This window comes from Salvelinus fontinalis, chromosome 12 (genome assembly GCF_029448725.1).
Source record: "Salvelinus fontinalis isolate EN_2023a chromosome 12, ASM2944872v1, whole genome shotgun sequence".
Lineage (NCBI taxonomy): Eukaryota > Metazoa > Chordata > Actinopteri > Salmoniformes > Salmonidae > Salvelinus > Salvelinus fontinalis.
Genome location: NC_074676.1, coordinates 6546299 through 6560250, shown reverse-complemented (window position 1 = coordinate 6560250; position 13952 = coordinate 6546299). Strand labels below are relative to the sequence as shown.

General features: G+C 43.3%; 1 protein-coding gene across 7 annotated transcripts in view; it reads left to right on the top strand.

Moving 5' to 3' along the window:
* The first annotated feature begins 975 nt into the window (after positions 1-975).
* Positions 976-13952, top strand: part of LOC129866706 (kinesin-like protein KIF21A) — a 69819-nt gene continuing 56842 nt past the window's right edge. For 3 of the 7 annotated variants that reach the window (XM_055939536.1, XM_055939532.1, XM_055939531.1), the window contains exons 1-2: positions 977-1402; positions 13691-13913. In XM_055939536.1, coding sequence (XP_055795511.1) covers positions 1359-1402; positions 13691-13913 — 267 coding nt within the window. In that variant the 5' untranslated portion in view covers positions 977-1358. Of the gene's footprint in view, positions 1403-13690; positions 13914-13952 lie in introns of all 7 variants that reach the window. The other 4 variants (XM_055939537.1, XM_055939533.1, XM_055939534.1 and 1 more) reach the window with 2 other exon arrangements.

The window sequence follows — 13952 nt, the reverse complement described above, 5'->3', positions numbered from 1 at the left end:
CAAACAGCGTATTCGAGCAAGGAGGTCTACAAACCTGATTCAGTTACACCAGCTCTGTCAGGAGGAGTGGGCCAAAATTCACCTAACTTATTGTGGGAAGCTTGTGGAAGGCTACCCGAAACGTTTGACCCAAGTTAAACAATTTAAAGGCAATGCTACCAAATACTAATTGAGGGTATGTAAACTTCTGACCCACTAGGAATGTGATGTAAGAAATAAAAGCTGAAATAAATCCCTCTCTCTACTATTATTCTGACATTTCACATTCTTAAAATTAAGTGGTGATCCGAACTGACCTACGACAGGGAATATTTACTACGATTAAATGTCAGAAATTGTGAAACTGAGTTTAAATGTTTTTTTGCTAAGGTGTATGTACATTTCCAACTTTAAGTGTATCAAGTAATTCACCCACAGAATTGACTGAGTGTGGACTAAACAGGTGTGACCTGGAAAAACGTCCTGAACAGAGGGAGATGTAGGACATTCGTCAACTGCCTGTGAGTTTAAGTCAAGTAAATCTCATGAAATCCTCAGAGGTACACCAAGATAGCCAGAAGCATCTCATAGGCTAGAATGAAATGAAAGGGGACTTATTCGAAGACTACAGAGTTGCAAATACATGGGGCCTATTACATACCAACTGATATTTCTCTCAACCATGTCATTGTGTGTAGCCTACAGTATAAGTGTGGGTGTGTTGGGGGGAAAACCAATTCTGTTCAAACCAAATGGTCAACTACATTTCTTCCTCAAAGTGTCGTAATTGGAATAGATCTCCATCCAACTAGATCTCACGGTTTCACCAATTTGACTTTTACCGATTCTGACGTTTATCCACGTTTCTTCAAACGTCAAATTCTATTTCGATGTCAATTTTGAGTCATCTGGCTGCTTCATGCGCATTGTGATGTCAACTCTTAACCTTCACAGACATAGCCCGTCGAAGAAGGCGTGGTTTGGTGACGCATTGCGACTCGGGCAGAATCGGTGTGCGCGGGAGGCGTGTGTCCCTCTCCCATCCAAAGGGCCTGAAAGCAGACGAGCCGCAAAAGCGACAGGACTAAACGCAACAGCATTGCCGCTCCAACAGAATGCCGCCAAAGAATGCATTCTAGCTGGAAATGCAAGGGGGCACCAAACAGGCGCAGTATTTTATTGAACATCTCTATTATGCTTATAATAATCTGAAATATGGCTGAAGTGAAGTCGAGGTGAGTTGCTCTGTTGCTCAGACAACTTGCTCTCGGGAGCTGCGCACTCATCTCCATCCAGTTTGTCGGATGAAAATAAACGGATAGATAGCCTTCACTCGTCTTTGTTCTTCTATCAATCGATAATCACTCAACTGTGGAATCATGTCGATGGGACAGGACGAAAGCTCTGTCCGGGTGGCTTTGAGGTAAGTCTTCAAGCCCTACATTTTAATTGATTTTCATTTGCATAGATGGAACTGTCGGTACAATTACATAGATTCGTCTCAGGCCTTGCATAATTTTTTGCCACAATATCCAGTCTAGGCGCTTTATGATTTCATAGAAAGATTGTGATACGTTTGTAACCAACAGGTCTATATTTTGATGTCAAATTTGTTGCCATATGAAATGATGGTCTTTGAGGACGCAGACTGTAGGCTACTTCAAACCACTGCATCTATTGTGCGTAGGACAATATGAATTTAGACATTTGCAGTTGATAGTTTACATAAACCACAATCTCAAGGCTACTGTTTCGCGTGTCGCAGAATTACTAGATTTAGATGCACTATTGTAAAGTGGCTGTTCCACAGGATGTCATAAGGTGAATGCACCAATTTGTAAGTCGCTCTGGATAAGAGCGTCTGCTAAATGACTTAAATGTAATGTAAATGTACTAAAGAAATGTGTTAGGCCCTACACTGTATCCATGCATGACGCAGCATCATCACACGCCCCCCAGAAGAAACTGCAGGGTGCACAAATGGCAAGTGCCATCGCCCAAATTCCTCACACACCGGTCAAGTAATGGATGATATCAACCTTGTTTTGTAACGGCGGAACTGTTGGAAAGACAGATCTGGCATTTATAGCTCTTTGGCCCGGTGCCCGAAGTATCGGGCATCCTTTCAAAATGAAGACAGTTGAGCGATAGTTGATCAATGAAAGGAGCTTTTAGTGACGGTCTTCGAGGAAGAGACAGCCAACCGTTTACTAGGCTAGAGAGCTCTGGCTGTTTCTGTGAAATGGATTCTTTGTTTACGGTGAAGAAAACATTGCAATGGCCTTATTGAGCTCATGAGCCTACAGAAAGAGTGCAGTAAAGAATGCATTATGTTGTTCACACTTAAAGCTATCAAATGTGTTAATCATTGGATCCTACAATCCTTTGTTCGTCCCCGAGACAGGCTTGTCTTTTTCACATAAAGACAGTTGAATGAATGAGTCATCACAAATCTGTGTTGCTGAATAAGGGCCGCTCCCTACAAGGACACATGCTGAGGTGGCACACTGACAGAAATATCTAGTGGCACAATGGGCAATTTGGCACAAATATAGTACCAGCCTCTCTTTCACTTTGTGTTTGTCTGCCTCCGTCTCTCTCTCTTTATCTCTCTCTCTCTCTCACACACACACACACACACACACACACACACACACACACACACACACACACACACACACACACACACACACACTGTAGTTAAGTGTGAATATTGTGAAGTTAGCCCTATCTCCAGCTGACTGATACTGTTAACTCTATGGTGCTTTACAACCACGGTCTCCATAGTAACCAGCCATCAGAAATCACTGAGAGTCTTTTGACCCAGGCTCCATCGCATGTGTAGGTGCATGTGTACATATGACCCAGGCTCCATCGTGTGAGTGTACAGTGCCTTGCAAAAGTATTCAAAAGTATTTACTTGTTTCAAAACATGCTAAAAAATAAAAACGGAAAAGTGGTGCGTGCATATGTATTCACCCCCTTTGCTCTGAACCCCCTAAATAAGATCTGGTGCAACCAATTACCTTCACAGGTCACATAATTAGTTAAATAAAGTCCACCTGTCTGCAATCTCAGTGTCACATGATCTGTCACATGATCTCAGTATATATATATATACACCTGTTCTGAAAGGCCCCAGAGTCTGCAACACCACTAAGCAAGGTGCGCCACCACTAAGCAAGGTGCGCCACCACTAAGCAAGGTGCGCCACCACTAAGCAAGGTGCGCCACCACTAAGCAAGGTGCGCCACCACTAAGCAAGGTGCGCCACCACTAAGCAAGGTGCGCCACCACTAAGCAAGGTGCGCCACCACTAAGCAAGGTGAGCCACCACTAAGCAAGGTGCGCCACCACTAAGCAAGGTGCGCCACCACTAAGCAAGGTGCGCCACCACTAAGCAAGGTGCGCCACCACTAAGCAAGGTGCGCCACCACTAAGCAAGGTGCGCCACCACTAAGCAAGGTGCGCCACCACTAAGCAAGGTGCGCCACCACTAAGCAAGGTGCGCCACCACTAAGCAAGGTGCGCCACCACTAAGCAAGGTGCGCCACCACTAAGCAAGGTGCGCCACCACTAAGCAAGGTGCGCCACCACTAAGCAAGGTGCGCCACCACTAAGCAAGGTGCGCCACCACTAAGCAAGGTGCGCCACCACTAAGCAAGGTGCGCCACCACTAAGCAAGGTGCGCCACCACTAAGCAAGGTGCGCCACCACTAAGCAAGGTGCACCACCAAGAAAGCGGCATGAAGACCAAGAAGCTCTCCAAACAGGTCAGGGACAAAGTTGTGGAGAAGTACAGATCAGGGTTGGTTTTGTTTTTAATATCCAAAACTTTGAACATCCCACGGAGCACCATTTTAAATCTATTATTAAAAAATGGAAAGAATATGCCACCACAACAAACCTGCCAAGAGAGGGCCGCCCACCAAACCTCACGGACCAGGCAAGGAGGGCATTAATCAGAGAGGCAACAAAGAGACCAAAGATAACCATGAAGGACCTGCAAAGCTCCACAGCGGAGATTGGAGTATGTGTCCATAGGACCACTTTAAGCCGTACAATCCTCAGAGCTGGGCTTTACGGAAGAGTGGCCATTGCTTAAAGAAAGAAATAAGCAAACATGTTTGGTGTTTGCCAAAAGGCATGTAGGAGACTCCCCAAACATATGGAAGAAAGAACTCTGGTCAGATGAGACTAAAATTGAGCTTTTTGGCCATTAAGGAAAATACTATGTCTGGCGCAAACCAAACACCTCGCATCACCCCGAGAACACCATTCCCACAGTGAAGCATGTTGGTGGCAGCATCATGCTATGGGGATGTTTTTCATCGGCAGGGACTGGGAAACTGGTCAGAATAGAAGGAATGATGGATGGCGCTAAATACAGGGAAATTATTGAGGGAAACGTGTTTCAGTCTTCCAGAGATTTAAGACTGGGATGGAGGTTCACCTTCCAGCAGGACAATGACCCTAAGCATACTGCCAAAGCAACACTCGAGTGATTTAAGGGGAAACATTTTAAATGTCTTGGAATTGCCTAGTCAAAGCCCAGACCTCAATCCAATTGAGTATGAGATTGCTGTACACCAGCAGGAACCCATCCAACTTGAAGGAGCTGGAGCAGTTTTGCCTTGAAGAATGGGCAAAAATCCCAGTGGCTAGATGTGCCAGGCTTATAGAGACATATCTCAAAAGACTTGCAACTGTAATTGCTGCAAAAGGTGGCTCAACAAAGTATTAACTTTGGGGGGGGGGGGGGGGTTGAATAGTTGAATAGTACACGCTCGAGTTTTCAGTTTTTTTGTCTAATTTCTCGTTTGTTTCACAATTAATAAATATTTTGCATTTTCAAAGTGGTAGGCATGTTGAGTAAGTCAAATGAAACAACCCCCCCCCCCCCCCCCCCAAAAAATCTATTTTAATTCCAGGTTGTAAGGCAACAAAATAGGAAAAATGCCACGGGGATGATTACTTTCGCAAGGCACTGTAGGTGCATGTGTACATATGACCCAGGCTCCATCGTGTGTGTGCAGGTGCATGTGTAGATATGACCCAGGCTCCATCGTGTGTGTGTGGGTGCATGTGTACATATGACCCAGGCTCCATCGTGTGTGTGTGTAGGTGCATGTGTACATTTGACCCAGGCTCCCCATTTTGTGTGTGTGTGGGTGCATGTGTACATATGAGTCCTCTGTTATTGGTATTATTTTTCTGATTTTTTTAATTAAACAAATACTAACAATATTAGCCTATAGTTGCTGCAGCAGTATAGGGCAGTTTCAGTGTCAACAAACTCAAGTCAATATGTAAGTCAAGAAAATCAGGACAACTTGCTTCACTCCAGCTTTATGTACAAAAGTATGTGGACACCCCTTCAAATTAGTGGATTTGGATATTTCAGCCACACCCGTTGTTGTATGAACCTGTTCTTCATGGTTCGTGCTAGGCCCACTTAGTTTCAGTGAAGGAAAATCTTAACGCTACAGCATACAATGACATTCAAGACGTTTCTGCGCTTCCAACTTTGTGGCTACAGTTTGGGGAAGGCCCTTTCCTGTTTCAGCCTGACAATGCCCACGTGCACAAAGCGAGGTCCATACAGAAATGGTTCGTTAAGAACTTGACTGGCTTGCACAGAGCCCTGCCATCAACCCAATCGAACGCCGTTGGAATAAATTGGAATGCCGACTGCGAGCCAGGCATCATTGCCCAACATCAGTGCCCGACCTCACTAATGCTCTTGTGGCTGAATGGAAGCAAGTCCCAGCAGCAATGTTCCAACATCTAGTGGAAAGCCTTCCTAGAAGAGTGGAGGGTCTTATAGCAGCAAAGGGGGAAAAATGACATAATAATGTCCATGATTTTGGAATGAGATGTTCGACGAGCACATACTTTTAATCATGTAATGTATCTGGACGGATGTGTGTGGGTGGGTATATTGTGTCACTCCCCTCACCCACAGTAAATACCTCAGTCCTGGTATCTTTGAATGAGACCACTAAGTTGTATTGTTTCTGGTGTCGCATTAGCAGTACGCGTATGCTGGTTTGTGACGCACATGATATAGTCCAGTCCTATAATTTTGATATGTAATGTAGGCCTAATTATAGTCCTTTCCTTTAAGTTCAAATGTCCTGTAACTGAAGTGAAACACTGTGAAGTGTTCGTATATGAGGACCCACTTTCTGGACTGAAGGCTATTTTTTTCCCGAGGCAGCACATAGCCTACACTTAAACTGAACATTCCCCAAAATAGACTGTCTCCCACCACTGCATTTCTGGAAGAACTCAGTTATCTGTATCATGCCCTCTGAGGTGTCAGCGCATTCTGCCAGTCCCAGGCGCACCCAATAGGAAAACTATGCGATTGAGGACATGTTTATGGCACAGAATGGAGACCCTCCTACTGTTGTTGAATTGTACTTAGAATGCAAGAAAAACACATTTTGGGTAATTATACAGTACATTGGTTGGCATGTGTACACCACACCCATGCAAACATTTTGCTAATTTAGTCTATTTCTTTCTCTCTTGCTCACCCCCTCTCTCTTTCTCTTCTCTTCTCTGTCATTGTCTCTCTCTTTCCCCCATCCCTCCCTCCTCTCTCTGAACTAAAGTGACCATAAGTAGCTCTAAGTATGTAGTACAAATAATATTTGCATTATATTTATATATTTGCAATATTTGCAAAACATTACATTACAAAAATTCTTTCATAATTTGGTCAGATATACTTGGATGTGTAGTATCAGTGTTTGTTGCTGGCATGTCATGCCTAAGTTTGATAATCTTTCCAATGAAAAAATCATTAAAGTAGTTGGCAATGTCAGTCGGTTTTGTAATGAATGCGCCATCTGATTCAATGAATGATGGAGCTGAGTTTGCCTTTTTTCCCCAAAATTTCATTGAAGTTGCTCCAAAGCTTTTTTCTATCATTATTTATGTCACTTATCTTTGTTTCGTAGTGTAGTTCCTTTTTTAAATTCAGTTAAGTCTCATGATTTCTCAATTTGCAGTATGTTTACCAATCGCTTGTGCAGCCAGACTTATTTGCCATTCCTTTTGCCTCATCCCTCACAACCATACCATTTTAAAATGTCTCATCAATCCACGAGGATTTAACAGTTTTTACAGTCATGTTCTTAATGGGTGCATGCTTATTAGTAACTGGGATAAGCAATTTCATAAATGTGTCAAGTGCAGCGTCTGTTTGCTCCTCATTACACACCACGGACCAGCAAATATTCTTTACATCAACAACATAGGAATCACTACAAAACGTATTGTTTAACATCTTGTACACTATATTAGGCCCAGCCTTTGGACCTTTGGTTTTGCTAGATAGGGCTACGATATTGTGATCAATACATCCGATGAATCTGGATACTGCTTTCAAGCACGTTTCTGCAGCATTAGTAAATATGTGATCAATACGCGTTGATGATTTCATTGCTGTGTTTGTAACTAACCTGGTAGGTTGACTGATAATCTGAACCAGGTTGCAGGCACTGGTTACAGTTTGAAGATTTTTCTTGAGTGGGCAGCTTGATGAAAGCCAGTTCAAATTTAAATCACACAGAAAATATACCTCTGTTGACATCACATACATTATCAAGCATTTCACACATGTTCTCCAGATACTGACTGTTAGCACTTGGTGGTCTATAGCAGCTTCCCGCAAGAATGGGCTTTAGGTGAGGCAGATGAACCTGTAGCCATAATACTTCAACAGTATTTAACATGAGATCCTCTCTAATCTTTACAGGAATGTTGTTCTGAATATAAACACCTCCACCACTGGCATTTCTGTATTTTCTGTAAATGTTACAACCTTGTATTGTATCATCAAAGTTATTGCCTCAGTGAGTTTCAGAGATAGTCACAATACGAATGTTATCTGTTACTAGCAGTTAACAGGCTATTTTGAACCACTTTTCTGCAATGCTTGCTTGTTTTCATTGCGCTACTAGGAAGCTTATCAGAAGTAGATATTCTTTTGTTATTTATGTTAGTGCAGGGTGAGCTGCACACAGTGGACGTCCTATTATGGAAAGGGGAAAAGGGGGATACCTAGTCAGTTGTACTACTGAATGCATTCAACTGAAATGTGTCTTCCGCATGTATCCCAACCCCTCTGATTCAGAGAGGTGAGGAGGGCTGCCATAATCGACATCTTCAGCGACCGGGGAACAGTGGGTTAACTGGCTTGCTCATGGACAGAATGACAGATTTTGACCTTGTCAGCTCGGGGATTTGATCCTAGGGCACACTGCCTCAGTGCTAACAGCATAAATCTGGTTCATAGACACATGATTGCTGCATACAATAGCTGTAAGATCAGCAGAGGCATTCAGGGCAGTTAGAGGGACATAAATTAGGTTCCTTACATTGTGTCTACCAATGCCCCTGGGATATAATGTACATTTGCTAAAGCGTTATGATGACTCCGCTATCACGTTTTAAGGTAAGACCCAGATGCAGACAACGTCGAATTAACAACAGTTTATTCATCCGACAGGGGCAAGCAAAAGACAGGTGCAGGGCAGGCAGGGGTCAGTAATCTGGATAGGTGGGGCAAAGGTACAGGACGGCAGGCAGGCTCAGGGCAAGCAGAAAAGGTCAAAACCGGGAAAACAACTAGAAAACAGGTACAATCGCGAGACAGGACAGAGGGGAAAAACGCTGATAGGCTTGACGAAACAAAACGAACTGGCAACAGAGAACACAGGTATAAATACACAGGGGATAATGGGGAAGATGGGCGACACCTGGAGAGGGGTGGAGATAATCACAAAGACAGGTGAAACAGATCAGGGTGTGACATCAGCAACACAATTATATGGATTAACTGAGATGGGCTTGGGCCATTGATAAGTCATTGTCTCAACGCAGCCTTATAATGCTGTGAAAGGATCCAGGAACCCAAATGATTTGGCTGGATTTCATCATCCTTATAAAACGCGTTTAGTTTCCAAAAGGTATCGAAATTGTCAACAAAAAGTTACACCCATTGAGCTGCAATTTTCACGTAGCCAGTTGTGAAGAGAGAGAATCCCGCTAAAGCGTTCAATGCCACGATTCAGAGAGGGCACAGGGTCTTTTATTAGTGTCTCTTCAGAGCTGCCCTTCATAATATCATTAAAACCAACATGGACTACAATAGCATCGATGTCCATGTCCTGGCGTAATCCATTCGAGAGCAGCTTAGTAATGTCATTAACTCTAGCTCCCGGGTAGGACATTGTTTTTGCACCAGGAACAGTCACACTTCTTAGCATGGAGCTGCCCAAAATCACGGCTGGCGAAAAGGTTGAGGAAATCGGCACACTCCCACGCTTCCCAGGATGGTGCAGACCTCCGACAGATGGAGAAGCCCCGCTCGATCCAGAGCAGGGACGGAAGGTTGCCGACATCGTCTTCGAAATCGTAGGAGTAGGAGTAGGAGTAGGCACAATAGAAACAGGTGCCCCCAGCGACGAAGGTGCAGGAAGATCAGGCTCCAGGGCGGCGAAACTATTCGTTGCTGGTATCCGCTCCGGGCCTCTCATTGGGAGTGTAGGCTACTTTGCGGCAGGCTGCTGTCTTCGGCTTCCACGGCTCGTGACATGCAACCATCGTTGATTGCCATGCTCCTTTTGCTGTGCTCTTTCGACTTAGTATTGTGGAGTAACTACAATGTTGTTGATCCATCCTCAGTTTTCTCCTATCACAGCCATTAAACTCTGTAACTCTTTTAAAGTCACCATTGGCCTCATGGTGAAATCCCTGAGCGGTTTCCCTTGGCAACCCATACTTCTATGGCAACAAGGTAAACAACGTCCTCTCGGGGTGTTAATTCTGGAGAAAATGATAGGTTTCGAGACATTTTACTGGGACAGTGAAGCGTGCTATGAATATGGGAGCAAATACTTAACTTTTTACTACTTTATTACACATAAATGTATTTGTCCCAATACTTTCGGTCCACTAAAATGGGGGGGAACTATGTATAAAAAGTGCTGTGATTTCTAAAATGTTTTCCTAGTATGGATGATACTGTCAGTCTGCATTTTAACTGGCTCTTTGGCATCATGATATCCTGCTTAGATAGTATTATTCCTTTAACTGCCACTTTCATTACCAGTATCCATGGTAACCTCTTCCCTTTAAAGTCACCCAGCGCAACACAAAGAACAGTACGGGAGGCCCACACTGCAGACTGTTAGACAGCAGACACTGTCCTCCACAAACACTTAAATTAAGTATTTTAAACTAAATGTTTAAACTGTGAAGGTGTACATTTAGAACTGTTATTGGTAAACACTATAGTTAGGATTGACCAGAGCTCAGTTTCAGGAACCCCAGTATCCCTTCATAGTGAATGAAACTAAAACCCAATTTGTAAGTCGCTCTGGATAAGAGCGTCTGCTAAATGACTTAAATGTAAATGTAAAACAACATGGCTGCAGGTCTTTGTCTAGGATCAAAGCTTGGACCAAAGCTTGGCTCTGGTGATACTACACATACTGGCACTGTCTCATACATGTGTGTGGGCATGCAAGGACGTGTTTGTGTGTGAGACACACAGTAGAGCTCCTCTGAGCCCCTTCAGACAGTATTCCCCGTCTGTGCTCTCACTCTGTGTGGAGGTGTTTCTGAAGGTGTCTGTCCCAGTGATTGTAATCTGAGAATGGGTGTTTGAAGAGAAAGCTGACTGCTCAGGGTGCTAACCAGATCTATCACATGCTACGTGATGAACACACTAGCTCAGGCCCACTGGCCTCCTTGCACACTAGTCTATTGCACTTTGTTCTTCCCTATAGGACAACAAAAATGTGAAACTGGACTGCCCTGTTGCAGCATTGGTGCTGCAGAGTGTTGTATTTGTGTTTTGAAGGTTTCTTCTGCCTTATTCTTCCCTTCTGCAGAAATGTGCATAAAGAAGCCTTTCACCCTCTCCTCCCTCTATCTTCTCCCTCGATACGCACAGCCCTTAATGATTTATGGAGAGAGTGCAGTGGTGGTGGAGAAACGGCAGGGAGTGGAGATGGTGATGGTGGGGGTGCAGGGATAGACAGCAGGTTGGGGCGTATTCAGTTCCTCAGCCAGACTCAGAAATGCTCCGAAACCAGCTATTTAAGTGATGATTGATCTGATTAAAAAGCATTTACTTCGAGGGGAAATGGGGAAATTCCCCCACCTGTATGTGCCCAGCATATACTTTCTCTCTCACTTCTACACCAGGCTAAATTATCCAGGGCCAGCTTTTAGTTGACCAGCTATCAGGAGGGCATTACTGACATTCAGCATTGGAGCTTAGTGCGTCTTTAGCTCACATTCGTACTCCCCACACACACACACTCCCAATCTCACACACACGGCCATACACATACGAATACATATGAAGCCAGCTAGCTGGTTTTACGGGGCAGAGTATCGGGTCAGAGATTCAGGGTAGCGTAAGGACGAGACCTATGAACTACCGACTACTATATACCTCCTGTTGCTAGTAGAGGTCGACCGATTTAGATTTTTCCGATACCGATTATTGGAGGACCAAAAAAAGTCGATACCGATTAATCGGTCGCTTTTTATATATATATGGGTAATAATGTCAATTACAACAATACTGAATGAACACTTTTATTTTAACTTAATATAATACATAAATAAAAATCTATTTAGTCTCAACAAAATTATGAAACATGTTCAATTTGGTTTAATAAATGCAAAAACACAGTGTTGGAGAAGAAAGTAAAAGTGCAATATGTGCCATGTAAAAAAGCTAACGTTTAAGTTCCTTGCTCAGAACATGAGAACATATGAAAGCTGGTGGTTCCTTTTAACATGAGTCTTCAATATTTCCAGGTAAGAAGTTTTAGGTTGTAGTTATTATAGGACTATTTCTCTCTATACGATTTGTCTTTCATATACCTTTGACTATTGGATGTTCTAATACGTACTTTAGTATTGCCAGCCTAATCTCGGGAGTTGATAGGCTTGAAGTCATAAACAGCGCAATGCTTGAAGCACAGCGAAGAGCTGCTGGCAAATGCAGGAAAGTGCTGTTTGACTGAATGCTTACGAGCCTGCTGCTGCCTACCATCGCTCAGTCAGACTGCTCTATCAAATCATAAACTTAATTATATTATAATAACACACAGAAATACGAGCCTTAGGTCATTAATATGATCAAATCCGGAAACTATCATTTCGAAAACAAAACGTTTATTCTTTCAGTGAAATTGGAATCGTTCCGTATTTTATAGAACGGGTGGCATCCATAATTCTTAATATTGCTGTTACATTGCACAACCTTCAATGTTATGTCATAATTATGTACAATTCTGGCAAATTAATTACGGTCTTTGTTAGGAAGAAATGGTCTTCACACAGTTTGCAACGAGCCAGGCGGCCCAAACTGCTGCATATATCCTGAGTCTGCTTGCACAGAACACAAGAAAAGTGACACAATTTCCCTAGTTAAAATAAATTCATGTTAGCAGGCAATATTAACTAAATATGCAGGTTTAAAAAGATATACTTGTATATTGATTTTAAGAAAGGAATTGATGTTTATGGTTAGGTACACATTGGTGCAACGACATCGATTTTTTTTCGCGAATACGCTTGTTAAATCACCCGTTTGGCGAAGTAGGCTGTGATTCAATGACAAATTAACAGGCACCGCATCGATTATTTGCAACGCAGGACAAGCTAGTTAAACTAGTAATGGAGGCAGGCCACTCGATTTCATCTTTGCGTTATATTGGCATCGAACATGTCACCCTCCCTAGGAGAGGGGGTGACCTTGATAATTTATTGTTAAGACGAGAGGCTGCTTGGATATTTAATTTAAAGACCCTTGCTCCCTTCGGTCTTAATGTGGACTTTGATCTGAAGCCATTCTTGTGATTGTTGTGATTGTTGTGACTTTGCCATTGTGGTTGTTTGTAGGCTTGTGTGGTCTTTAGTGTGTCTATGATCATATGCTATCCATTTGTATTAATTGTATGTTGCTCATTCTATGCCGTTTTAATATGAGTAATTAACCAATGATATTAGGCCACTGTTGGCCATGATTACAGACACCTGTGTGTCTTGACACTATATATAAACGAGTCATCCCGCAGTGTCTGTGATTGTACCCTGATGAAGACAGCTTGCCTGTCGAAACGTTGGTAATTAAATATTTTTGCATCTGAGCTCCTAGAGTGTGCGGCTCTCCTTTATTTTCTAGTTTTCTACTCCGCTAGCCAGCACCTCGCCTACATAGGTGTGCGTTTCTTTTTTCTTCTAGTTAAACTAGTAATATCATCAACCAATTTGTAGGTAACTAGTGATTATGCTAAGATTGATAGTTTTTTATAAGATAAGTTTAATGCTAGCTAGTAACTTACCTTGACTCCTTGCTGCACTCACGTAACAGGTAATCAGCCTGCCACGCAGTCTCCTCGTGGTGTGCAATGTAGTTGGCCATAATCAGCTTCCAAAAATGCCGATTACCGATTGTTATGAAAACTTGAAATCGGCCCTAATTAATCGGACACAAAAATGTGCAGACTAAAAACAACATTATGTTTACATAGGTTAAGCCAATTACAGTATGTTTAGCTTTTGTTGAAGGTGACATTTCTCTCTCTCGCTCTCTCCCTCTCTCTCTCTCTCTCTCTCTCTCTCCTCTCTCCTCTCTCCTCTCTCTCTCTCTCTCTCCCCCCCCCCCTACCAGGATTCGTCCTCAACTGGCCCGGGAGAAGATTGAGGGATGTCACATCTGTACGTTTGTGACCCCGGGGGAGCCCCAGGTGATGCTGGGTAAAGACAAGGCGTTTACATACGACTATGTGTTCGACATGGACTCCTGTCAGGACAGCATCTATGCTGACTGCACTGAGAAACTGATCGAGGGCTGCTTCGAAGGATACAACGCCACCATCTTCGCCTACGGCCAGGCAAGTCGACATGATGGCCCTCAAAGACGTCTCAACTGA